This window comes from Balaenoptera borealis (genome assembly GCF_965194805.1).
Source record: "Balaenoptera borealis genome assembly, chromosome: 17".
In the NCBI taxonomy this organism is placed as follows: domain Eukaryota; kingdom Metazoa; phylum Chordata; class Mammalia; order Artiodactyla; family Balaenopteridae; genus Balaenoptera; species Balaenoptera borealis.
Window position 1 is genome coordinate 15,904,855 of NC_138876.1, and position 27,053 is coordinate 15,931,907.

Here is a 27,053-nt window from a genome sequence, read left to right on the forward strand (position 1 = left end):
ATATTGTAGTATCTATCATCACTTCATTCTTTTTATTGCCAAGTAAGATTCCATTATATGAATATGTTACATTTTGTTTATCCACTCATTAGTTGGTGAACATTGGTGTACAAATTTTTGTGTGAACATAGGGTTTTGGTTCTTTTGGGTATATACCTAGGAGTGAATTGCTGGGCTAAACGGTAACTCTGTTTTAACATTGTCCAAAGCAGCTGTACCATTTTACATTCCCACCAGCAATGTATGAGGATTCCAATTTGTCTACATCCTCACTAACACTTGCCATAGTCTGTCTTTTTGATTTTAGCCATATGGGTATGAAGTATCTCATTGTGGTTCTCATTTGCATTTCCTTGGTGGTTAATGATGTTGAATATTTTTTCATGTGCTTATTGGCTGGCCATTTATATTTCTTCCGATCTTTAAAAGAAGAATTCCTATCTTTAAAAAAAACTCCCTGTATTCACATCATTATTACAAAGACTATAATTTTATACAGTGATAACACCAGGATCTGTTTGTATAAGACATATAAAGTGGTCTATAGTATTTTTGAATTCTGCCTTATGTAGTTTTCTTATTTCCTATCATGGTGACCCTTTTTGCTGTTGCCAGTTTGACTATAGTAATCTCTTTACTTACTTCCTTTCTGTGTTTTTTTACCCCTCACCCCTTTATTTTCAATCTGTTTGGGGCTCAAAGACCAGGGGACCAAGACTGTTAGAATAATAAAGATTTGAATAACTGTGCCTTGAGAGCAGGATATATATTTGTCTGGTCCTGGAGTTCTTAACTAGGTCCAGTAATCATGGTTTTCAGGGGGCATATGAAACCTCTGAAGTAATGTTTAAACTTGTATGTGTATATGCAGTTTTCTAGGGAGAAAAGATCCATAGCTTTCATCAGATTCACAGGAGTTGACAAAAGTCCAGACACCTGTTTTGGTAAATAGTTTCATTGGAACACAGCCATGCCCATTACTTCTGTCTATGGCTGCATTCCTGCTTCACTGTTAGAGTTGTACGAGTAGTTATAACAGAAACTGACAAGCCAAAAATATTTATTATCTAGCTGTTTAAGAACAAGTATAGCAACCCCTGCAAGGGTAAAAAGTGCTTCCCTTCCCCTACAGGCAAAAAACAACAACAACAACAACAAAAAAAAACACTGCTTTAATCTTTGTATCCCTAGCATCTAATAGGGGGTCTGGTTTATAAAAGTGTAGACCTACATGGTATGGAGGGAGGGTCTCCTCTATGAGAAAAGTCTGTGAACCTGTGAACAAACTAGACCTTGATCTGTAGATGGATTGCTGAAAGGTTTTTTATTTTGTTCTTGATTCTTACCTGTGTTCCAAAAGAGATAAGGAATTAATGATGACTTAAATTGTTAGGAGGACACATGAGTTAGCTCTTCTGGATAAGATGGTTTTGTTTTATTTTAAAGTGTCCCATTTGAAACTCTATGGGTATAACCAGCACACTTGCAAATATTGCTTGATTCATAGGTTGATTAATAGATATAGCCTATCCAAGTATGGAAAATTGAGTCCCTAAAAATAGGTTAATGAGACATACTGCTTTGTTGCTCAGTGGATTTGGGGAAAAAGATGAGAGGAGGATACTTTCTTTAAGCTTTGGAAGGTGTTCCTTGTAATTCAACAGATTCTGTATACCAGTTTGTAGGTGGGATATCTGATTCACAAATGTGACTCTTTCTACATGTGAGTGATAATGCATGTCATGTAAAGATTGTAGCTAGCAAATGTTCTTAGAAGGAAATGAACACGTCACTAAGTTCTGTAACATGTTTATAGGTCCTCGAGGATGTGGGACCACTATATCCCTGTGGTATAAAACAGATTGTCTTGTTTTTACTCAGTGCTTATTAGTTCAGTTATACCTAATACTTAGGCTAAGGATTTCATTTCTTGCTTTAAGTAAGATACTTTGTTCTGATTAATTCTGTTTAGCTAAGAGTTCATGCATACAGTTGGCCCTCTGTATCCACTGGTTCTGCATACGCAGATTCAACCAACAGTGGATTGAAAATATCCCCTCTCCCCAAATTCCAGAAAGCTCCAAAAAGCAGAGCTTGAATTTACCACTCACCAACAACTATTTACATAGTATTTACATTGTATTAGGTATTATAAGTAAACTAGAGGTGATTTAAAGTATACAAGAGGACAGGCTTCCCTGGTGGCACAGTGGTTAAGAATCCGCCTGCTAACGCAGGGGACACGGGTTCGAGCCCTGGTCCGGGAAGATCCCACATGCGGCGGAACACCTAAGCCCACGTGCCACAACTACTGAGCCTGCGCTGTAGAGCCCACGTGCCACAACTACTGAAGCCTGCGCGCCTAGAGCCCGTATTCTGCAACAAGAGAAGCCCGCGCACTGCAACAAAGAGTAGCCCCCACTTGCGGCAACTAGTGAAAGCCCGCGCACAGCAACGAAGACCCAACGCAGCCAAAAATAAATAAATAAATAAATTTATTTAAAAAATTAAGTATACAAGAGGATGGGCAGAGGTTATATGCAAATACTATGCCATTTTATATAAGAGACTTGAGCATCCTTGGATTTTGGTATCCATGTGGGGTCCTGGAACCAATCCCCTGCTGTTACTGAGACACAGCTGTATATCATTGAATTTCACAACAGGGTTCTCGGCCTTTGTTTAGCCATAACAATATATGAGCATAGGTATTCTCACGCTATTTTTTCACTGGTTTTTAGGTAGCTTTAAGTATTTGCCCTCCAAGCTGATTTAATTTTTGGTCCTAGTTTGTAGTATTATAAAATATAGGATTTAAAATTATGTCAATTATTTTGAATTATTTGCTATATTTTTTTCATATAGGCAGTTGGCCAGACAGCAGGCTGATAAAAAAAAAGAAGAGTGCAAAGAAGGTAAGTAATGTTAAAGGCATTTAAATTTTTTAAAGCATGTATTGTGACTGATGTGGAACTGTCCATATTTAGGATGTGACTGATGTGACTAATGTATTTAGTATTTTGTTTACAGGCGTATTGTGGTATATACAATAAACTGTCCATATTTGAAGTGTACAGTTTGTTTGGTTTTGATATAAGTGCATGCCATCAAACCATCACCACGATAAGGTAGTAAAGATAACCATCACCCTCCAGGATTTCCTCAGGCCCCTTTGTAATCTCTCCTGGCTCCTCTAAGCTCCTCTCCATGACCCAAGATTCCTGAGCAGCCACCAATCTGCTTGCTGTCACTGTAGAGTGTGACAGCACTCTACAGAGTGCTGTAGAGTATGGTGAGTTTGTATTGTCTAGAGTTTTATATTAATGGAATTATACGGCATGCATTCTTCTTTGGTTTCTTTGACTCAGCATAATTACTTTGAGTATCATCCATGTTGCTTTTTATTGCTGAGTAGTATTCCATTATGTGGATATACCACAATTTTTTTTCCTTAGCTTTATTTTAATATAATTGGCATATAACATTGCCTTAAGGAGTACATTGCATTGTTGATTTGATACTTATATATTGCAAAATGATTATTACCATGGCTTTATCTAACACCTGCATCATGTCACATAATTACCATTTCTTTTTTGTGCTGAGAACATTCAAGATCCACTGTCCCAGCAACTCTCAAGTATACAGTACGGTAGCGGTCTCCATCCGGTTTGGCACCAGGGACCAATTTCATGGAAGACAATTTTTCCACAGACCTGGGGGCGGGGGTGTTGGGGGGATGGTTTGGGGATGATTCGAGAGCATTACATTTACTCTGCACCTTATCTCTGTTATTATTACATTGTAATATATAATGAAATAATTATACAGCTCTCACCATAATGCAGAATCAGTGGGAGCCCTGAGCTTGTTTTCACTTGCCACTCACTGATAGGGTTTTGGTATGAGTTGGCAAGCAATTGATTTATTATGGTCTCTGTGCAGTCAAACCTCTCAGCTAATGATAATCTGTATTTGCAGCCACTCCCCAGCGCTAGCATCACCGCCTCAGCTCCACCTCAGATCATCAGGCATTAGGTTCTCATAAGGAGTGTGCAACCTAGATCCCTCGCATGCACAGTTCACAGTAGGGTTTGAGCTCCTATGAGAATCTAATGCTGCCACTGACAGGAGGCGGCGCTCAGGCGGTAATGCAAGTGATGGGGAGTGACTGTAAGTACAGATGAAGCTTCGCTTGATCACCTGCTGCTCACCTCCTGCTGTGCGGCCTGGTTCCTAACAGGCTCGTGGGTTGGGGACCCCAGCAATACAGTATTACTAACTATAGCCTCTCTGCTGTACGTTAGAGCCCCAGAACTTACTCATTTTATGGCTGAAAGTTTGTACTCTTTGACTAACAATCTCCCCTTTTTCTCTCACTTCCCAGTCCTTTGTAACCATCATTCTAGTCTCTGTTTCTATGAGTTTGGTTTTTCTAGATTGAACATGTAAGTGATATCATTCAGTATTTGTCTTTCTCTGACTTATTTCACTTAGTATAATGCCCTCAAGGTCCATCCATATTACTGCAAATAGCAGGATGTCCTTTCTCATGGCTGAATAATATTCTATTGTGTGTATATTCCACATCTTCTTTATCCATTCACCTATTAATGGACACTTAGGTTGTTTCCCACAATTTCATCTTTTGATGGACATTTGGGGACTGTCACAAAACTGCTTTGAACATTGTGTACAAGTCTTTGTATTATATATATAGCTTTCATTTTCTCTTGAGAGTGGTGTGGCTGGACCTATGGTAGGTGTATGTTGTAACTTTATTTATGTTTTCTAGTATTTTTGAGAAGGGTAAGTTCAAGAAACTAAAATTTCGTTATATGAAAGTGTAGCTATTCAGTTGTTCATTTTAGAATTGTTTTATAAATGCTGTTATTTCAAATCTTTCTATTTGCTTTTATGTACGCATCTATGAAGACAAAGTAATTACAGTTACTCGGTCATTGAGGACTAGAAACATAGTTCAAAAGACAGAACGCTTGCATGAAGAGAATGGTGACGTTGAAGTTCGCCGAAGTTGCAGGATTAGAAGTCGTTATGGTAGCATGAACCAGTCTGTACTATTTGACAAACTTATAACAAAGTAAGTAAAAATTTAGATCAAGATTATTTAGCTGGCAAAAAGTTTTTGTTGGGGACTAAGTTTTGACTAGCAGGAGTATTTAATGCATTCAGTTTATGTAAAGTATAAAGGAGAGTGATTATTAGAGGACTTTGTAATAATTCTGTATGTGTATTTAAATTCTTACAAAGAATATGAAATATTTTTACATTAGTAAATCAGTGCTTCTTATAAGGGTATTTAAAATCCCAGCACTCAGAGAATACAATGGAAGAGAAATTAAGTTTTTAAAAATATACTACTCTTTTATTTTATTTTTTAAATAAATTTCTTTATTTCTGGGTGCGTTGGGTCTTCGTTGCTGCATGCGAGCTTTCTCTAGTTGCAGCGAGCGTGGGCTACCCTTCGTTGCCGTGCACAGGCTTCTCATTGTGGTGGCTTATCTTGTTGCGGAGCGCGGGCTCTAGAGTGTAGGCTCAATAGCTGTGGCGCACAGGCTTAGTTGCTCCGCGGCATGTGGGATCTTCCCGGACCAGGGCTCGAACCTGTGTCCCCTGCATTGGCAGGCGGATTCTTAACCACTGCGCCACCAGGGAAGTCCTAAAATATACTACTCTTTTACAGTTTTAGCTTATTTTTATGTCATTTTTTTTTAAAGCACTGCTGAAGCTGTACTTCAAAAAATGGATGATATGAAGAAGATGCGTAGACAGCGAATGAGAGAACTTGAAGACTTGGGAGTGTTTAATGAAACAGAAGAAGTAAATATATTCTTCCATTAAGGGGATGATTTAATAATCTCCAGTTTAACCTTTTTTCTCTAGAACCTATCCATTTTTTGGTTAAATTATTCATCATTTTGTTCAGCATTTGTTTGATCAGTCACTAGTTATTGCTGGAGTTTTAAGAGTTTATAGCTGGAAATATCTTCATTTTCAGTAGGATTGGAAGGCCCTACTGGATTTTTTAAAATAAACATAATAAACGTTAATGGATTTTATTTAAACATTTTTAGGGGAATCTTAATATGTACACAAGAGGAAAACAAAAAGCTATTCAAAGAACTGATGAAGAAACAACTGACAATCAAGAAGGCAGTGTGGGTTAGTCTTTTCTCTTGTTCTATCTTCTGGGTTTTATTTAGCAGAATATAGCCTTTTTATTCAGAAGCTCTGACATTTATGGTAGTTTATGATAAATTAAGAGGGTTGTCATAGTTTCAAAGAAAAAAGTGAAGGCAGGGGAGATAAAAGGGTAATATGTTTTGTTGGGAAAGTACTTAAACATGCTAAAACAAATGAAACTGGTTTGCTTGTATAATACATCTACAGATAGCATATCTCTCTCTACCTGTTTGAGTTAAAAGTTAATTAAAGCTGAGTTTTACTATTCTGTTTAGGACTTATTGCTGCAATTTCTTAGAACTTTTATTGAATGAAAATCAGTTTTCCGAAATACGTTTTAAATGTTTGGTGAGGGTGTTTTACATTCTCTTAAGTAGATTATTTGAGTTATACTGCATGTAACTCAGTGGCAGCCAGAAGTCCACTATATCAATGAAGTTAGCAGTAATGCTATAAACTTTAGTTTGGTAAATACTGATAGTAGCCTTTAAACTACTTTTTTCCTTCCTCTAGTTGTTTTTAATTCTATAGTTTTTTACTTCATTTTTTAAAAATCTTCATTTGATGTTGCAGAATTACAGATTCTTTCTATGAACAATCTAGAAGTAAATAAATTTTAAAAGGAGAGTCTTTTTCTATTCCCCTATTTTAAAAATTGTTAGCATTTGGGTGAGAAGCCTTTACCATGACAAATTCTATTATTATGTCTCTTAATTGTAGAGTCATCTGAAGAGGGTGAAGACCAAGAAGATGAAGATGATGGTGAAGATGAAGATGATGATGAAGAAGATGATGATGAAGATGAAGATGATGATGATGAAGATGATGACGATGAAGATGAAGAGGATGGAGAGGAAGATAATCAGAAGCGATATTATCTTAGACAGAGAAAAGCTACTGTTTACTATCAGGCTCCATTGGAAAGTAAGTGCTATCTATTTTTTTTTGCTTTCCAGGAGAAGATGTAATCAGGTTTCCTTTATCTTCACTGCCTTTCTTCTGTTATGCTTATTTTTCATGTTTTCATTTTGCAGAATACTCATGGCTGTTGTCTTTCATAACTTACCCAAGATGTGCAAGAAGTTATTTCTTCTAAAGAAAGTTAAATGTTAGCCTTGATGAAAGTAAATAATTGGGTTATTTTGAAATTTCATGTCTATCTTTAATTATTTTAGTTTTCACAGCTTTGTACTTTATTTTATAAGTTTGTATAAATAGGACTGCTTTTGATTTATGTTAAAGTTGTACCTCAATACTTCTGAGCGTATATATGCGAAGCTGATAATCAGCTATTATGCATCAGTATAATCATAATGATTGTTTATGGCCAGTGTGTGTTTTGGTTGGTTGTTGTCTGTGCTACACATATATATTCAACAGCAACGTTGCAGGTGTAAACGATTTAAAACATGAACAGTAAAATATTCTACAGTAGATATGTACTAGTATTTTCATGGAAGGTAGCATCATTGTAAGTATTTAAGTGAAGAGCAAAATTGTCTTTATTACATATTTATATGTCACATACATATAATTTTTTTTCTTAGAACCTCGTCATCAGAGAAAGCCCAACATATTTTATAGTGGCCCAGCTTCTCCCACAAGACCAAGATATCGATTATCTTCTGCGGGACCAAGAAGTCCTTATTGTAAACGAATGAACAGGTTTGGTTCTGAAATAGTGATTGATTTATGACAACATAATTGTCTCTATGTTAAGGTAGAATTCTAGAGTCTTAGGATTAGGTGTATCAGGATAGAATTCTAGAATTGTATATTTGGGAGAGTTAGCTCTATGCCTTTAGTGTTCTAATCCCCACTACCACTGACTAGTTTTTGGTTTTGCTTCCACTGATAGGAATTGTTAACAACTACCATGGTAAGGCAGTTTATTCCATTGTTCCACACTAATAATAGAGAGCTACCTTTGCTTCAGTGTTTACTGTATTCCTGGCTTGGTGTTAAGCATTTTACATAGATTGTTTCATTTAATTTTCACATTAAGTTAGAGTATAGGTTTAGTCTTGTCTTCACATACTGTCCTAGATATATTTTCTTACCATGACAAATTCTAAGTTACATAGCTTCTAGACTTATGACTGTGACCATCCATTTTTGGATATATTTTTCAAATTTGCTCTTCTTACATACTGGGAAACATTAATTTTCTATGACTATTCAAATTATTTGTGGGTTTCTTTTCCTTCTACATCCTAACACTTGTTGCCTGTCTGTCATACTTAAGTCTAAAGAGGTAATTCTTGTTATTTCTTCATTCTCCTGAGTAATAAAAGATTTTCTGATGCATTAGAATTTTCTGGGTAATAGTAGCATTATAATAGTTCATGAATGAGAAAGCTTATAGGGTGAAGCCTAAAAAGGCAGAAAAAAATGACACTCATGTGGGGAATGGTGCTTTTTTCCTAATATTATTAATGTGCTCAGAAGTAAGACTGAAGTCTTAATGAGACTTCAACTATTCGAACAGTTTTTAGAAGCCTCCTCATAGAAGCAGACTATATCTGATCATGTTTTGGCCATGGAAGGCAACACCTCTATAGGTACTGACAAATTTCTCTCTTCTAGGAAAAATATGAACTACTGCTTGCGTCTCGGGGTCTTTTAATTTGATGTTCAGAGTCTCAAAATCACAAGTGTATGGTCTAGATTTCTTGTTTCATCATCCCTTTTCACGCAACCAGAGCCCAGAAGCATAGAGAATCAGAAAGACAACCTGTCAGGGCTTCCCAAGATAAACTGCACTTGAAAAGAGGCCAGTCACAACTACTGAAGCCCGCACGCCTAGAGTCCGTGCTTCACAACAGGAGAAGCCACCTCAGTGAGAAGCCTGCGCACCGCAACGAAGAGTAGCCCCCGCTCGCCGCAACTAGAGAAAGCCCGTGCACAACAATGAAGACCCAACGCAGCCAAAAATAATAAATAAATTTTTTAAAAAATAAATAAATAAAAAATAAAATAAAATAGGTAACCAACAAGGACCTGTATAGCACAGGGAACTATACTCAATATCTTATAGTAACCTATAAGGGAAAAGAATCTGAAAAAGAATATATACATATTCTTACATATATATGTATGTATAACTGAATCACTGTGCTGTACACCTGAAACTAACACAGCATTGTAAATCAACTATACTTCAATAAAAAAAAAAAGTTAAACACACACACAAAAAAGAAAAGAGGCCAGGGACTTTCATGGTGGTCCAGTGGGTAAGACTCAGCGCTCCCAGTTCCAGGGGCCTGGTTCGATAGCCGGTCGGGGAACTAGATCCCACATGCATGCTGCAACTAAGAGTCTGCATGCTGCAACTAAGAAGTCCACATGCCACAACTAAGAAGTCCACCTGCTGCAGTTAAGTCCACATGCCACAACAAAGATCCTGCATGCCACAACTAAGACCCGGTGCAGCCAAAATAAATAAATAAATATTAAAAAAAAAAAAAAAGGCCACGCTGTCGGTACTTTTCATAGGCCCCATAGGATATTGTTAAAGACCAATATTTTCATAGTGTAATTTAATGATCTTCAGAAAAGGAGAGTAAGGTGTAGTGCTCCCTGGAGTCCCCATCAAGCATAGGGCCCAGGGCAGCTGTCTTGGTTGACTGACTCACAAAACAGGCCTGTGTTTCATCCCGCAGAAGTGAGAGGCTGGCAGTTACTTTGAAATTTTAATTTCTTTTCCCATATTTAATGGGTTTATATTTCTGGAATTAACATGCTTGTTGATTGACTTACCTCTATAATCACCACCTACGATATATCTTGCAGTAGGTAGGAATTTTTTTTGCCACTTTGGTGCTTGAGTTCCCATATTTGGTTCACTATACTCTTTCTCTATGGAGAGTGTCTCATGTTATTGCATAGCTCCTTGGGTATAGGATTTTTTTCCCCCTCCTATTATTTAACAAATGTTTGAGTACCACTATGCGCCAAGCACTATGGATATAAAAATGACTTAAGTCAGAATTCCTGCCCTTGGGTCTCGGACTAGTGGAGGATTCTGACTCATTTAAACTATGAACCAAGAGATTTAAGCTGTACCGTGAGTCACATTATTTGACTTAATTACCTTGGTGTTGGTTTTGATAACTCCCTTTAAACTTTTTCTTTTTGATAACAACTTTATTGTGATATAACTCACATACCATATAGTTCGCCCATTTAAAGTATACAATTCAATGGTTTTTATTCACTGAGTTGTGCAACTATCACCACAATTTTGTTTTATTTTTTTAATATTTATTTATTTTGGCTGTACCAGGTCTTAGTTGTGGCACGTGGGATCTTTGTTGCAGCATGTGGAATCTTTTACTTGCAGCATGTGGACTTCTTAGTTGTGGCATGCGAACTCTTAGTTGCGGCCTGCATGCGGGATCTAGTTCCCCTACCAGGGATCAAACCCAGGCCCCTTGCATTGGGAGCGTGGAATCTTACCCACTGGACCACCAGGGAAATCCCAACCACCACAATTTTAGAGCATTTTTCTTGCCTCAAAAAGTAACCTTGGGGACTTCCCTGGTGGTCCAGTGGTTAAGGCTCTGCTCTCCTAATGTAGGGGGCACAGGTTCCATCCCGGACCAGGGAACTGAGATCCCATATGTGCACGGCGTGACCAAAAAAAAGAAAAAAAAAATGTAACCCTGTACTCTTTAGTTATCACTCGCCAATCCTTCCAGCCCTAACCAACCACTATTCTACTTTCTGTCCGTATAGATTCTGGGTATTTCATATAAGTGGAATTCTTTGTGACTGGCTTCTTTTGCTTGGTATAACATTTTCAAGGTTCATCCGCATTGTAGGATGTATTAGTACTTCATTCCTTTTTATTGCCAAATAAGATTCCATTGTATAAATATACTATACTTTGTTTATCCCTTTATTAGTTGATGGACATTTGGGTTGATTCTACTTTTTGGCTATTATGAGTAATGCTATTATGAACATTCATGTACAACTTTTTGTGTGAACAAATGTTTTCATTTCTCTTGGGTATATACCTAAAAGTGGAATTGCTAGATCAAATGCTAACTATATTTAATGTGTTGAGGAATTGCCAGATTGTTTTTCCAAAATGGCTGCTGCACTTTACATTTCCACAAGCAATGTACTAGAGTTCCAATTTCTCTACACCTTTACTAACACTTGTTATTACCTGATCTTTTGAATGTAGCCCTTTAAACCTTTTTTTTTTTTTTTTTCAATTTCTTCACCATGGTGGAGTTAACATCTCATTCCTTCTAACAACTTTAATGGTAGTCATTTGGCTTATTAGTCTTTTTACTTTTTCTTGAAGAGACCAGCTTCTGTTTATCATTTATATCCTACTTAGGCAGGGAAACAAAGCACACATCCAAAGAGTTGTTTGAACATTGCTCTTAGTGAAACTTGCAGCCACAATGTAGGATTTTTGAAGGGTCTTTGGCATACTTACATAGCAGAACTTCAGAAATGCTGCCTTTAAGTAGGATTTTCTTTCTTGTGATTGCTAACCTCTAGTCATCTAAGGTTTACTCTTTAGCTTCAGTTTGGAGTTTCTGGAACAAGCCTAACCCCTTTAAACAAGAAGGTAACATAAATAGCACAATTGCTTCACCGGTATTACAAAGTACACATTACTGGTTGTCAAGGAACTAGAACTGGCAACTCTAGACGCTCTGGTTAGGTTCAAAGTGCTGGTCCAGTGCTGTCTGTGCCAAATTTTTCAAAAGTTATTAGTAAAATGGAAAAAAGAAAAAATGAATGTGGGTATATATATTTAGATTTTTTTTTTAGATTTTTTTTTTTAACTGAAATAATGGCCTTTCTACAGTGTAGAGTAATTTTGAAGAACTAGGACTGCCTAGGTTGTGAGTTCAGCTCTACCACTTACTTATTAGTGACATTTTCCAAGTTATTTAACCTCTCCATACTTTAGTTTTTTGATCTGTAGAATGGAGACAGTAGCACCTATCTCATAGTATTGTGCAAATTAGGTGAGTTAATACCTATAAAATGTTTAAAATAGTATCTGGCACATGTTAAGTTCTATATGTGTTTGTAACTATAACGTTCAAAAATAATCCCTCCTTTGCACATCAGATGTTGGAAACTTTGTCAGTCCACAAGGTTTTGTTGTTTGCTTATAACTTTATTGGTTTATGAAATAAAAAACTGGAGATCATCAGTGTGGTAGTGTACAGAACGTGGATTTATTTTTTAAATAGACAAAGGTTTTGAATTATACCGTCATTGACTAATTCTGATATTTTAAGCAAGTTCTTTAAACTATGAGCCACATTGGCCCCGACTGTATAATGAGCCTACTAATATGTACTTGTCCTGTTTTAATTAAGATTAAGTTTGATAATATGTCAACCACCTGGTACAAGAAACACTTAGTAAATGTTAGTCCTTTTTATTAATTGTTAGTCTTAATTATGTAAATACCTACTGAATTCACACACAATTATATACATTACATAATTATAAGTAAGATTCTATTTATAATATTAATGGTAGTATTAAATAAGTTAGTCTTTCATATAAAACTGCAGACTTGTACTCAGTGGTTTTACAGGCAGATCACAAATATGGTCTTTGGGCGTGTTTGAGTGGGTAGATGGTGAAGGATTATTTTCTCACTTATATCTGTGTTTCCACAACCCCTTATGAAAACCCTGGGGCTGCTTTATATTTCAGAATTCAGATTTGGGGGGGCATTTACAAAGAAAGCATACAACATATATAATGTGCAATATTAACATTTGTAGGTGTGTCTGGGCCAGCACCGTATAGTCAGATATATTAATTTTATAGCAAAGCGTATGAATAATCATAGTAAGCAGGACAAATAGAGATTTTGAATTGCCTTTATGACATTTCAGGTCATGTTTTGCTGCTAAGTGAATAATGGAAAAAGTTGTTTTCAGAGTTTTTTTTTAGGTATAAGATTCTGGACCTCAATTTTGCAGATAATAGATTGTGAACCTTTTATATTTTTGGACCTACCTACTTAACCATTGTACTCTGACTCAGGAAATGCTCTAGACCCTGAGCCAGTAGAATGATTAAAGGTTTTCCCAGCCAGATTCTGTTTTTATTCTGTGGGTCTTTTGCAACTGTCCAAAGGCAGAAGTGATTTTAAAACTTTTTGAGTATTTGCAGCACTCAGCATTGTATATTTTTTTGAATTTTTGAATTTTATTTATTTTTTATACAGCAGGTTCTTATTAGTTTCTATTTTATACATATTAGTGTATATATGTCAATCCCAATCTCCCAATTCATCCCACCACCACCACCCCACCTGCCATTTTCCCCCCTTGGTGTCCATAAGTTTGTTCTCTACACCTGTGTCTCTATTTCTGACTTGCAAACAGGTTCATCTGTACCATTTTTCTAGATTCCACATATATCAGCATCGTATTCGATACTACCAACCAGCCTAAGATTTTGATTATTTTTATCTTTTTTTTAAAATTAATTAATTTATTTATTTTTGGCTGTGTTGGGTCTTCATTGCTGCGCACGGGCTTTCTCTAGTTGTGGCGAGTGGGGGCTACTCTTTGTTGCGGTGCGTGGGCTTCTCACTGCTGTGGCTGCTCTTGTTGCGGAGCACAGGCTCTAGGCGCGTGGGCTTCAGTGGTTGTGGCTCCCGGCCTCTAGAGCGTAGGCTCAGCAGTTGTGGCGCACAGGCTTAGTTGCTTCACGGCATGTGGGATCTTCCTGGGCCAGGGCTCGAACCCGTGTCCCCTGCATTGGCAGGCGGATTCTTAACCACTGTGCCACCAGGGAAGTCCTTTTTTTTTTTTTTTTTTTAAAGTGGGAAAATTGAGGCTTATATGGGTTGAGTAATTCATCCACATTTACACAACTGTTAAATGACAGTTGTGAATTTATAGGGTTGAGGATATACTATAGATAAAAGACCATCTCATTTCTCACAGTTTCTTAGCATTTTTTAACCCTTCTTGATCCCCTTTGGTTTACATAAAAATTCTCTTGTTCTCCTTTTAAGGTTGTTTGACATTTCAAAATAGGTGATTCCCTTCCAAGTGTAAATTATATGTAGTATAATGTTGAAAATACTTTCTAAAATTACAGTCATAAAGATTCTAAAACCCTCTTTATCCCACCTTTCTCTTTGAGGGTAACTGATTTATATTAAGACTAAGAATAAGAAGTCACCCTGCCTGGACCGTGTTTTGTCTTAATGAACATCTGATTGTCAGCTCTACCACAGCTTCCTATCTTTTTTTCCCTTTTCAGTTGTCTAAGTCTTTTATTCCCTTCAAAAGATTCAACCAACAAAGCTTACTTCATTGATTCAGCAAATGTATTAATTTTATGATAAACATTTTTGGATTATTAGGTATTTCTAATGTTTGCATCCCGTAAGATGCCCTTTTTCTCCTGCCTTCCTCCATCATGATTTCAGTTTTCCTCTTTACTTTAGGCGAAGGCATGCAATCCACAGTAGTGACTCTACTTCATCTTCCTCTTCTGAAGATGAACAACACTTCGAGAGGCGAAGAAAAAGGAGCCGCAATAGAGCTATCAACAGGTTAGTGCATGTTGATTCCCTTAAAGCTACCAGCTTTTTTTTTTTTAAAGTGGAAAGAAAGATGAATAATTTGGGAATAGGTGCAGCTTGGCTGAATTAAAAAATTATATGCCAGGTTAATATATAAACCAGAATGCCATCTTGTTTGAAATATCTGCTGTTGAAACTAATAACAGGTTAGAACATATGTTTTCTTGTAAAACCAAAATGGTGCTTGGTAAGCACTGACTTGAGGAAATAACTATTTTTTTTCATTGAAAATATATTTTTTCCATGTATAATGATAATAAATTCTTATTGTAGAACTCTTAAGGAAAATTGAAAGGTTAACTCATTTCACACTCCTCGTAGTGTAAGTTCACATGTAATAAATCAACTCATTTGATTTTCACAGTAATTATAGAAACAGGGCAAGGATTATTCCCATTTTACGAACATGGGTGGGTAAATGAAAAATGCAGTGCCTGGATTCTAATATAATATTCTTAGGGTAGAAGACAATGCTTGTTAAAGCAATTGGGACATAATAATTGAAGGGGCATGCAAACCAGTCATTCTTTGTATCCTAAGTTCTACGCTTTTTTTTTTTCCATCATGTTAGCTCTGCCCAGTTCAGTATGGTGGCTGCTAGCCACATGCAGCTACTGAGCACTTCAAATGTAGCTCATCTGAATTGAGATGTACTATCAGTTTTCGTAAAAAATGCATTCTTGGGGCTTCCCTGGTGGCGCAGTGGTTGAGAGTCTGCCTGCCAATGCAGGGGACGCGGGTTCGAGCCCTGGTCTGGGAAGATCCCACATGCCGCGGAGCGGCTCGTTCCATGAGCCACAATTACTGAGCCTGCGCGTCTGGAGCCTGTGCTCGGCAACGAGAGGCCGCGATAGTGAGAGGCCCACGCACCGCGATGAAGAGTGGCCCCCGCTTGTCACAACTGGAGAAAGCCCTCGCACAGAAACGAAGACCCAACAAAGCCATACGTACATACATACATACATAAAAAGAATGTAAGCAGAGAAGAATAGCATTAAAAAAATAAAAAAATAATGCACTCTTGGATTTCAAAGACAGTACAAAAAAGAGAATGTAAAATACCTTAATTAATTAATTAATTTATTTATTTTTGGCTGCCTTGGGTCTTCATTGCTGCGCGTGGGCTTTCTCTAGTTGCGGTGAGTGGGGGCTACTCTTCGTTGTGGTGTGTGAGCTTCTCATTGCAGTGGCTTCTCTTGTTGCGGAGCACGGGCTCTAGGCCCGTGGGCTTCAGTAGTTGCGGCACGCAGGCTCAGTAGTTGTGGCTCGCGGGCTCTAGAGCGCAGGCTCAGTAGTTGTGGCACACAGGCTTAGTTGCTCTGCGGCATGTGGTATCTTCCCGGACCAGGGCTCGAACCCGTGTCCTCTGCATTGGCAGACGGATTCTTAACTACTGCACCACCAGGGAAGTCCAATACCTTAGTTTTTTAAATATTGATTTTGCATGATGAAATGATAATATTTTGGATATATTGGGATATATAAAATACATTATTAAAATTAATTTTACTTTTTGTTTAGTGTGGTTAATAGAAAATTTTAAATTACATTTTTGGCTTGCATTTCATGTCTATTGGACAGCAATGAGATCATTCAAAAGCTATGTACTTTGCCTTCATTTCATAAAAATGTGCATCTAACCTTATGGCTTTTTAAAAAAATTTATTTATTTGGTTGCCCTGGGTCTTAGCTGTGGCAGGCAGTCTCCTTAGTTGCGGCTCGCCGGCTCCTTAGTTGCAGCATGTTGGCTCCATAGTTGCGGCTCCAGGGCTCCTTAGTTGTGACTCACGGGCTCCTTAGTTGTGACATGCAAACTCTTAGTTGTGGCATGCATGTGGGATCTAGTTCCCTGACCAGGGATCAAACCCAGGCCTCCTGAGCACGGAGTCCCATCCACTGTGCCACCAGGGAAGTCCCAATCCTATGGTTTTTATTATTATGCAGTTCTATTAAGAATTGTTTAAGAAATATCTTTTTAAAAGCCACAACTGAAAACATTTCCATCTTAGACTTTGCAGTATAAATTCCTCGTGGAGTTTGAGACTAGCAAGAATTGTCACTTAGGGTGAGCATGGTGTGCTTTTACTTGTGCTCAGTTGCAGCAGGCATTTTTTGCTTAGGCATTCTGGTACAATCTTAACTTTTAACATAAGTGTTTTCATTCTTCCAGCTATAAAACAAGCAGGTTTTTCTGGGTATATTTTTTGTAACCTACCATAACTGTTTTTGAAAGTAATTAGGAAAGTAGTGATTCATTCTTGCTTGAAAGGATTGACATGGATCCAGGTGCTGGTGGACTATGAGTATTTTGCTGAGAGGTACAGTAGCAGAGTTGTTGCACATCTGGAGACATGCTGCTTGTATGTGATTCCTAGATTTGCCACTTACTAGTTGCGTGATCTTGGGCATTACAGTTAACCTTTCTGTGCCTCGGTTTTCTTTTAAAATTGGGGAAATAATAATACCTGCTTCATAAGAATATTGTGAGGATTTAATGAATTTATACATGTAAAGCACCTAAACTAAAACAGTGTTTGGCAAATGGTAAACTCTCTGTAGGTCAGACAAGATTATTATAATGTATATTGATACTTTCTGAATTCTCAACCATGAATTACTTTATGTTGCTGTGGTATCTTGAAAACTGGTATTTTCATTTGATTGTATATCTTTAATAATAAAGGTTCAGATATAAATATTTCTAACACTTAAGTTCTGAACCTCTAAAGAAAATGAGGAACTTGAAACACATAATCTCATGATTTCCCCATTTGAAATTTTTTTAATTCTTAAGAAAAATGTCTATATTCTAACATGGAATTTGGGGAAGGAAGGTGGGTTGATGAATGGGGCTTTTTTTAAATCTTTTAAAAATAGGTGCCTCCCACTAAATTTTCGGAAAGATGAATTAAAAGGAATTTATAAAGATCGAATGAAAATTGGAGGAAGCCTTGCTGATGTTGATCCAATGCAACTAGATTCTTCAGTGAGTACAGTCTGAAATGTATTATTTTTTGTTTCAGTTTAAAGTTAAAAAAGAAATCAATTGTTTTATCAAATTTTAATCTTTATAGATTCTTTTCTTTCTTTTTTTAATCTTTAGGCCACAGCTAAGATACTGTTACTCAGTTGACTGTGTGTGGCTTGGGTAGTTTGGGAATGGAGTAAGATTTTAATTTTGATTCCAAATTTAAAAATGTCAATGTTTCCCTTCCATTACCAGGTGCGATTTGATAGTGTTGGTGGCTTGTCTAATCATATTGCAGCTCTAAAAGAGATGGTGGTGTTTCCATTACTTTATCCAGAAGTCTTTGAAAAATTCAAAATTCAACCTCCAAGGTAATTTAATTATACATTTTATTTTAGCCAAAATCTGAGCTGTGCTATGTCCAGAAAGATAATGCTTCTCTGTTGAAAATTTTCAGGTCTACAGCAATTTGTTATACTTGCCCTGCAACATCCTGGGTGTTTCGAATATTTTTACTTTCTTAATGTTTAACATGAAAAATGGTTTCAAAATTGATTCTCCATTAAAAAAAAAATCGTTTTCCATGGCTTTTCATACATTTAGTAGAATTCCTCTCATACATACTCTTTACTTTTTTTCTTTCAGTTTTGTAATTTAGTTTTAAATTTATGTCAAAGTAATACATGTATGTAATTTTTAATATATTCTTTATTTTATTTTATAATGAAGTGTAGTTGACTATATGTACATAATTTTAAAAGTTAAATAGTACTATAAGTTTTACAAAGAAATAATGGTAGTAGTCCCTTCTCTGTTTTTTCTATTTTAGACATAATATATAGACTTCTGTGAACAATGACAATTTGACTCTTACTTTCCCCACCCTCCACAAATACACATTTTTCCCCCTTTAATATTTCCAGTAGTTTATTTATATATAGATAAACTTGATTTTCACTGTTTGCTTTATGACTATGTAAATATTTCTTGCAGTTGAGCCTTGTATTATATAACTGCATTTCCTCTTTTACATCTCTCCTCTCCCCACCAACTTTAATATTTGTCGTTTTGCCGGCGGGGAGGTAGGGGCTTGGTACTTAGGTTTTTTTTTTTTTTTTTGGCTGTGTTGGGTCTTCATTTCTGTGCAAGGGCTTTCTCTAGTTGCGGCAAGCAGGGGCCACTCTTCATCGCGGTGCGCGGGCCTCTCACTATCGTGGCCTCTCTTGTTGGGAGCGCAGGCTCCAAACGCGCAGGCTCAGTAGTTGTGGCTCACGGGCCTAGTTGCTCCGCGGCATATGCGATCTTCCCAGAACAGGGCTCAAACCCATGTCGCCTGCATTGGCAGGCAGATTCTCAACCACTGTGCCACCAGGGAAGCCCAGTACTTAGTTTTATATATACTTATCCTTTCACCCACAGAGTTATTGCTAGAGCTGTAAAGCTCTTCTCAGTATAAAGATATCAGGTGATTATTGGCTCCTCCTTACTTTTCTAGAAACATCTTCCTGGAGCCTTTGTTCTTCTGCTTCCGTCTGGGCTGGTTGCTGTTTAGTCTTGTAGCACAACTAAGTCTTGGGATTTCCGTTTACCATCTTCATGGGATTTCCTTTGTGTTTCTCACGGTGCTGGGTTCCTAGCTTCCTGGATTCAACTAAGACCTTCTTGGTTTATAGCTGTGTTTTGGTAGAGCACATTCTAGGAATAGCCTGAGGAAAAGAGTGCATGGGAGATTATTTTTATTTATTTTATTTTTGAGAATGGTCATGTAACCAACACTCTGTTGATGTTCCTCCCCCACACACCCCCGTTTGTTGTGCTGTACCTTTGTGATCTGAAAACATGGCTTTGATTTCTGGGAAATTTTTTTTTTTTTTTTTTTACTTCTTTTGTAATTTTTTCACTCCAGTTTTTCCTCTTCCCTTTCATATCAGTTTAACGTTAGACTTTCTAGATTAATCTGCTTTTCTTACCTTTTTTCTCTGATTTTGGTTTGTCTTGATGTTAGAGGCTTTCCTTAAGTCTCTAGTAACCCTTAGCTCTCTGTCGATGTTTAAGAGTGTAGCTCTCTGTCGATGTTTAAGAGTGAAGCATATTTTTAAAAGCTTGCTAGTTGGGCTTAACTTGTAGGCCTCTCCTTAGGGTGACTGGTGGGGATGTTTCTTCTACCAGAAGTTCTCAAAGTCTATATCTAGGAGGGTTCCCTCCATCCGCCCACCAAGAGATGAATCTTCCAGTTTTCTGTCTGATGCCTGGCTGCCAGCATTTTAGCAGTAGACCTGAGCACAGGTTAGGAGTCTCCACCATTAAGTATGACGTTTTACACTTAATTCCTGCAGCAGCTCATCTTGTCCTCTACTAGAAAGTAAACCATCCAAGCAAGTTGCCTGCACAGGGTAGGGAAAAGGGAGATCAGGGTGGTCTCACTGTTCTTTAATAATGTTTTACTTCATCCTGTTTTCACCCCCACCCCTCACTCCTGCCTTGAGATAAATTGCCTCTAAATTGTGAAAGGGGTTTTGCAAATTAGCTTTCCTTTTGGGTGCTTCTTTAGATTTTTAGCTTTTTCAGGTCTCTAAGGTCATCTGCATTCTAACTTGCAAAATTTTGTTGGGGCGTCTCAAGTACTATCATCTCTTTTTGTTGTTCACTTTGTTTTATGTGCTTTAGCAGAATTAATGGAGAGAGCACAGATAAAACCATGTGGTCAGTCTGTCATGTTTAACTGGAAGTCCACTCCTGAACTTTTTATATCACCATACTTTTTTATCCCCTTCCTTTTTCTTCTAGTTTTTATACCTTACTTATCAACCAGTTTTTAAACCCTAGCTCCTGGTTTCCTTTTCCTTTTATTTTCTTGTGTATGGAATTTTTTTTTTTAGTTGTGGCGCGTGGGCTTAGTTGCTCCCGTGACATGTGGGATCTTCCCGGACAGGGCTCGAACCCGTGTCCCCTGCATTGGCAGGTGGATTCTTGACCACTGTGCCACCAGGGAAGTCCCTGATTTCCTTTTCCTTATATAATTTTTCTCCCTGAATCAGCCTCTATGGAAACATTGATTTAAGTAAAGTTTTTTCTTTAATTAATTAATTTATTTATTTTTGGCTGCATTGGGTCGTCATTGCTACGCGCTGTGCGTGGTCTTTCTCTAGTTGCAGCAAGCAGGGGCTACTCTTCGTTGCAGTGCGTGGGCTTCTCACTGCGGTAGCTTCTCTTGTGGCGGAGCACGGGCTCTAGGCGTGCGGGCTCTAGAGCGCAGGGTCAGTAGTTGTGGTGCATGGGCTTAGTTGCTGCATGGCATGTGGGATCTTCCCAGACCAGGGCTCGAACCCGTGTCCCCTGCATTGGCAGGCGGATTCTTCACCACTGCACCACCAGGGAAGTCCCTAAGTAAACTTTTTAAAATTAGTAGGCTTTTCCTCTTTTCCATTATAAAAGTTATGTACCATAAATCAATTACAGTTAAACATTGAGTGAATTCCAAAAAAATATTTTAAATCTAAAAGATACGAATATTAAATAATAGAATCTACTTCTTACAGGAAATGTTGAAAGTACCTAGTTAAAGTGATTTAGTGAATTTTAGGGAATTCCCTGGCAGTCCGAGCTCTCACTGCTGGGGGCCTGGGTTTAATCCTTGGTCAGAGAGCTAAGATTCCACAAGCCGTGGGTTGTGGCCAAAAAAAAAACTGATTTAGTGAATTTTAAAAGAAACAACAAATTAGAGCATTCTCTAAAATCATATACAAAAATAAACTCAAAATAGACTAAAAACCTAGATGTAAGACGAAAAACCATAAAACTCCTAGAGGAAAACATAGGCAGTACACTTTAACATAAATCATAGCAATATTTTTTTGAATCTGTTTCCTAAAACAAAGGAAATAAAAGCAAAATAAACAAATGGGACCTAGTTATAGTAAAAGGTTTTGCACAGCAAAGGAAACCATTGACAAAACAAAAAGACAACATATGGGAGAAAATATTTGCAAATGATATGACTGACTGATAAGGGGTAAATATCCAACATATATAAACAGCTCATACAGCTCAACATTAAAAAACAAACAACCTGATTAAAACATGGGCAAAAGAACTGAATAGGTGTTTCTCCAAAGGGGGCATGCAGATGGCCAACAGGCAGTTGAAAAGATGCCCAGCATCATTAATCACCAGGGAAATGCAAATCAAAACCACAATGAGACACCACCTCACACCTGTCAGAATGGCTGTTATCAAAAAGAACACAAATACGGCTTCCCTGGTGGCACAGTGGTTAAGAATCCACCTGCCAATGCAGGGGACATGGGTTCGAGCCCTGGTCCGGGAAGATTCCACATGCCATGGAGCAACTAAGCCCACGCACCACAACTACTGACCCTGCGCTCTAGAGCCCACAAGCCACAACTACCAAAGCCTATGCACCTAGAGCCTGTACTCCGCAACAAGAGAAGCCACCGTAGTGAGAAGCCCACGCAGCACAACAAAGAGTAGCCCCCGCTCGCCGCAACTAGAGAAAGCCTGCATGCAGCAACAAAGACCCAACACAGCCAAAAATAAATAAATAAATAAATTTTTTAGAAAAAGAAGAACACAAATAACAAATGTGGGGAAAATGTGTAGAAAAGGGAGCCCTCATACATTGTTGGTGGGAGTGTAAATTGGTACACTACTGTGGAAAACAGTATGAAGGTTTCTCAAAAAAATAAAGATAGAACTACCACCATATGCCCCAGTAATTCCACTCCTGGGTATATATCCGAAAAAAACAAAGACACTAATTCAAAAAGACGCATGCAACCCAGTGTTCATAGCAGCATTATTTACAGTTGCCAAGTTATGGAAGCAACCTAAGTGTCCATCAGCAGATGAATGGATAAAGAAGATGTGGTATGTATATACGCAATGGAATACTACTCAGCCATAGAAAAAGAATGAAATTTTGCCATTTGCAGCAACACTGATGGACTTGGAGGGCATTATGCTGAGTGAAATAAGTCAGACAGAGGAAGGCAGATACTGTATTATATCACTTATTTGTGAAATACAAAAGTACAATAAACTAGTGAATATAAGAAAAAAGAAGCAAACTCACAGATACGGAGGACAAACTAATGCTTACCAGTGGGGAGAGGGAATTGGGGAGGGGCAATATAGAGGTAGGGGCTTAAGAGGTACAAACTATTAGGTATAAAATAAGCTACAAGGATATATTGTACAACATAGGGAATAGAGCACATATTTTATAAATACTATAAATGGAATATAACCTTTAAAAATTATGAATTACTATATTGTATGCCTGTAACTTAGTTAATATTTTATATCCGCTATACTTGAATTTTAAAAATTAAAGTAAAAAAATTAAACAACAGATTCCTTCAATTTTTTCTCTTCATTTCCCCTTTCTTACATTTCCCTTTTCTTACATTTCTGCTCATAAAAAATCACTATATGACTATGATAAACTATTTTCATATGGTATGTTCTCTTTCCATTTTAATGGCTGAATAATATTCCATTTTGTGGATGTATCACATTTTATTTAATTGATTTTGCTATTTCTGGCTATTTTGTTTTCTCCTGTTTTTGTTATCACAGATGTCAATATCATGAACATCTCATTGCTTCCTCTTTATGGGAATCATTAAGTCTTTTCTTTAAGATACCATCTCACAAATAAGATTACTGTAAGATATATTTTTAAAAATAGATATATTTTTAAAAATCTGTTTCTGTCTTGACTTTTGTACATTGAAATCACTGGTTTACTTCACTTACTTGTCTGATTGTTTTCTTAACAATTGCTTTGTTTTTTTACCATCTGCATTTGATTATGTTCGTTACTTATTATTTTTCTTTTTCTTTTGGCTGCAATGCGCGGCTTGCAGGATACTAGTTCCCCGACCAGGAATTGAACCCACGCGCTGGCAGTGCAAGCGCCAAGTCCTAACCACTGGACTGCCAGGGAATTCCCTTATTTTTTTCTTGACTCTGAATAGATTTTATCCATCACTTGTGATTTTTTTTTTTTTTTTGGCCATTCTTATTTTGTCATTTCTGTTTTTCTGGGATCTTCCTTAACTTTTCTTTTCAAGAGCAGTTATTTGATGATCATTTCTACTAAGATTATGAATATAACCCATTTTCTCAGAATTCTGTCCTGAGAACAGTGAATAACTTTGGAAATATGTGAAAAAGCTGTACATTACCCAATGACAGTGCAGTGATGTCACCAAAAATTATCTTGAATTCTTTGTGTTGTCCTAGTCCCTGTTACCCAGCCACTACTTCAAGTTCTCTCTTCTTTTATCTTATTTTCTCTCGTGTTCATTCCCACTGTTTTCTTGCAAAACTTTTGCTGTTATGTTACTGGTGCTCAGACCAAAGATTATACATGAAATCTGCTATTCTTTCCCCTGATATGTTATAAAATTAAACAGTCAGGTCTTTTCAATCATAACTTTTATGCAAGATAAGATAATATGATGAGCATGATGAATGAATGAAAGAAAATATGTTTCACATAAAGGGTTTTATTTAGTTTCAGTATTAATTTTATAGTATGAATATTAATTCCTAGGTTTTAAGTTGTGCTTTGTGGATTGAAATGATATTTCACTTGTCTTAATTACATTCTTATTCATTAAATGTATTCATGAAATTGGTTTCTAATTTTTTGTTTGGTCTATTTTTCAGTGTAGTACTAAAATAATACTTATTCTTTTACAGAGGTTGTTTGTTTTATGGTCCACCTGGAACTGGAAAAACTCTGGTTGCTAGAGCACTTGCCAATGAATGCAGTCAAGGGCATAAAAGAGTAGCATTTTTCATGAGGAAAGGTGCTGATTGTCTGAGTAAGTGGGTAGGAGAATCTGAAAGACAGCTGCGATTGCTATTTGATCAGGTATGATATTAAAATTTACCTATATAGATCTGTAATCAGTGTAGATTAAGTATAAGGATTGGATAAACCTTGCATTTAATTACTTTTCATAGAAATAAACTCATAATAATTATACCAAATATATACTCTTCCTAGATTATTTTCCTTTGTCATGTCATGATTACACCGACGTATGATGAACATTTTTATAGTAAAAAGAGGAAGGAATAATTGGGTCTAAGTTCTTTGGAGTCTTAGGTCTCATATCTAAAGACTAGAGACAGAGTGGTAGTCTCACACTTAAAAGAGACGACAGTAGTGAGTTATGTTTCAGTATATGAGCTGAAGATTAGCTCTGCCCTAGAGTGGCTTTCAGTTTCATATCCCAATTGTATTGACAGTAAGTTGTGAGATAATAACATTCTTAGCTACTGAGGCATATTGTTGCAAATGCTTTTATATCTCTTTGTAGAATTCACTGAGGTTTTTTTATTTTAACTTTACTGAAATAGATTTTAAACTATGGCATCTTATTAAATGTTTTTTTCATCCTGACATGGAGGAAACCTATGTCACTGTCTTCTATTCTTTGTCTTGTTTCGACAGTTGGTCTTTAGTAGATATTTTTTGTGTCCCAATAATTGTAGCTGTATGAAATCTGAGGGTTAGAACTAGTGGAGTATATTGAATGTTTCCAGCTGAAAATGCAAATAAACTTAAATTGTATGCTGTTATAATTTATTATGTCTGAATCCTTAAAACATAGTTCTTGAGTTTATATTTTTAAAAACTTCTTATAAGCAAGTAGGAATGAAAATGAATTAAAATGGTTTATATTAAGTCTATATATTTGAAGTTTTTCATGATAACATGCAATCACTGGACTTGCTTCCTAGGCCTATCAAATGCGCCCATCAATTATTTTCTTTGATGAAATCGATGGTCTGGCTCCAGTACGATCAAGTAGGCAAGATCAAATTCACAGGTAAAACTTGCTTGATGGTACTTCTGCCTTTCTTCCTATATTCTCAGCAGTATTGATGTTGCATGAGGGATAGAATGTTAGAGGGTGAAAGAAAGTTTATAAACCAGTGTTGTTTGGTAGTAGAAACCAATGTATAGTACAGAAGAAAAAGAAAAAGTGAACCTGTTCTAAAGGGTAGGGTGTTCTCAAGCACAGTATTGGTTATAAATTTAACTTGTGATACAGACTTAAATGCCCATTGGCCAGTGAGGTAAGGCAAATAAAATGAGTGAGGCAGGCCAGTGATAAGGGTGGGTCTGGGAAATGGGGCTGAGTGTCCAATCATGAAGAGCATAGCCAATTGTTTTTAGCTCCAGCCTATTACTGAAGTGCAAAAGCTGACTCAGACTTGAAAAATAAATTTTCTTTCTTAAATTTTATATTCAAATTTTTGTGTTAAATATCTTTTAGATGTTGCCAACTAATTCAGATGCTTTTTTTTTTTTTTCCCCCTAGTACTAGCCCGACTTCCTGATTTTCAGAATAGGAAAGTTGCATATCCCCTGTGATAATTGCTTACCGAAGGGAGCAGTTTTCACTAGTACCACTGACTCAACTTGAATCTAAATTCATTTTAGTCCTAGTTCATCTTCAGTTTTTCACAGCTTCTTTTTAAATGTAATTATTTAATTAATTTGGGATACCCAAAAACAAATGTTTGCATGCTTTCATTATGCCGGTATTGTTTTTTATTGTAGATAATATAAAAGAGAAATGAGACATAAAATTATGAGTGATAGGTAGGTTTTGGCTTTTCTAACACCTAACAACATTTACTATATTCTGGTCCCCTTCTTTGACTTGATACTATAAAATTTTATTTGTTGCTCTGAGTAATTTAAAATGTTTACTCCTATATGGTAAAAATAGTTGTGTGTACACATACCCTACCAATAATCATACACACTTTTTATATATGACACATTTCATTATCAGCCATACTGTATTCATTGTGTTGATAGGGAAAAATATATTTAACAATACGACCATCACTTTGCAATCAAGTAATTGAGTACTTACTGTATTTTGGAACAGTTCTAAAAGGGATTGGAGAAATTTTAACAAGAAATATAGAATAATTTTAGCAAGCACTTATCATTTCAAATATATATTTTTAAGAGAAACTTAGTTTTTTGTTTTTTCCAAAGACTTAAAAAATCTGAGAGAAAAACATATTTGTTAAATTAAGCTTATTTATTTATTTATTTATTTATTTATTTATTTATTTATTTTAAGAAAGTAAATTTTTTTTTTTTTTTTTTTACAAATTTATTTATTTATTTATATTTTTTATTTTTGGCTGCGTTGGGTATTCGTTGCTGCGTGCGAGCTTTCTCTAGTTGCTGCGTGCAGGCTTTCTCTAGTTCCGACGAGCAGG

The 27,053-nt window shown here is 36.6% G+C and overlaps 1 protein-coding gene across 2 annotated transcripts in view; it reads left to right on the top strand.

The window, feature by feature from the left end:
* Nucleotides 1–27,053, top strand: part of ATAD2 (ATPase family AAA domain containing 2) — a 68,432-nt gene that overhangs the window by 15,816 nt on the left and 25,563 nt on the right. For both annotated transcript variants that reach the window (XM_082363036.1, XM_082363037.1), the window contains exons 3-13: nt 2,866–2,915; nt 4,936–5,101; nt 5,739–5,841; nt 6,096–6,183; nt 6,925–7,128; nt 7,752–7,869; nt 14,663–14,770; nt 17,678–17,786; nt 18,024–18,139; nt 24,498–24,672; nt 25,548–25,636. In XM_082363036.1, coding sequence (XP_082219162.1) covers nt 2,866–2,915; nt 4,936–5,101; nt 5,739–5,841; nt 6,096–6,183; nt 6,925–7,128; nt 7,752–7,869; nt 14,663–14,770; nt 17,678–17,786; nt 18,024–18,139; nt 24,498–24,672; nt 25,548–25,636 — 1,326 coding nt within the window. The remainder of the gene's footprint in view (nt 1–2,865; nt 2,916–4,935; nt 5,102–5,738; nt 5,842–6,095; nt 6,184–6,924; nt 7,129–7,751; nt 7,870–14,662; nt 14,771–17,677; nt 17,787–18,023; nt 18,140–24,497; nt 24,673–25,547; nt 25,637–27,053) is intronic.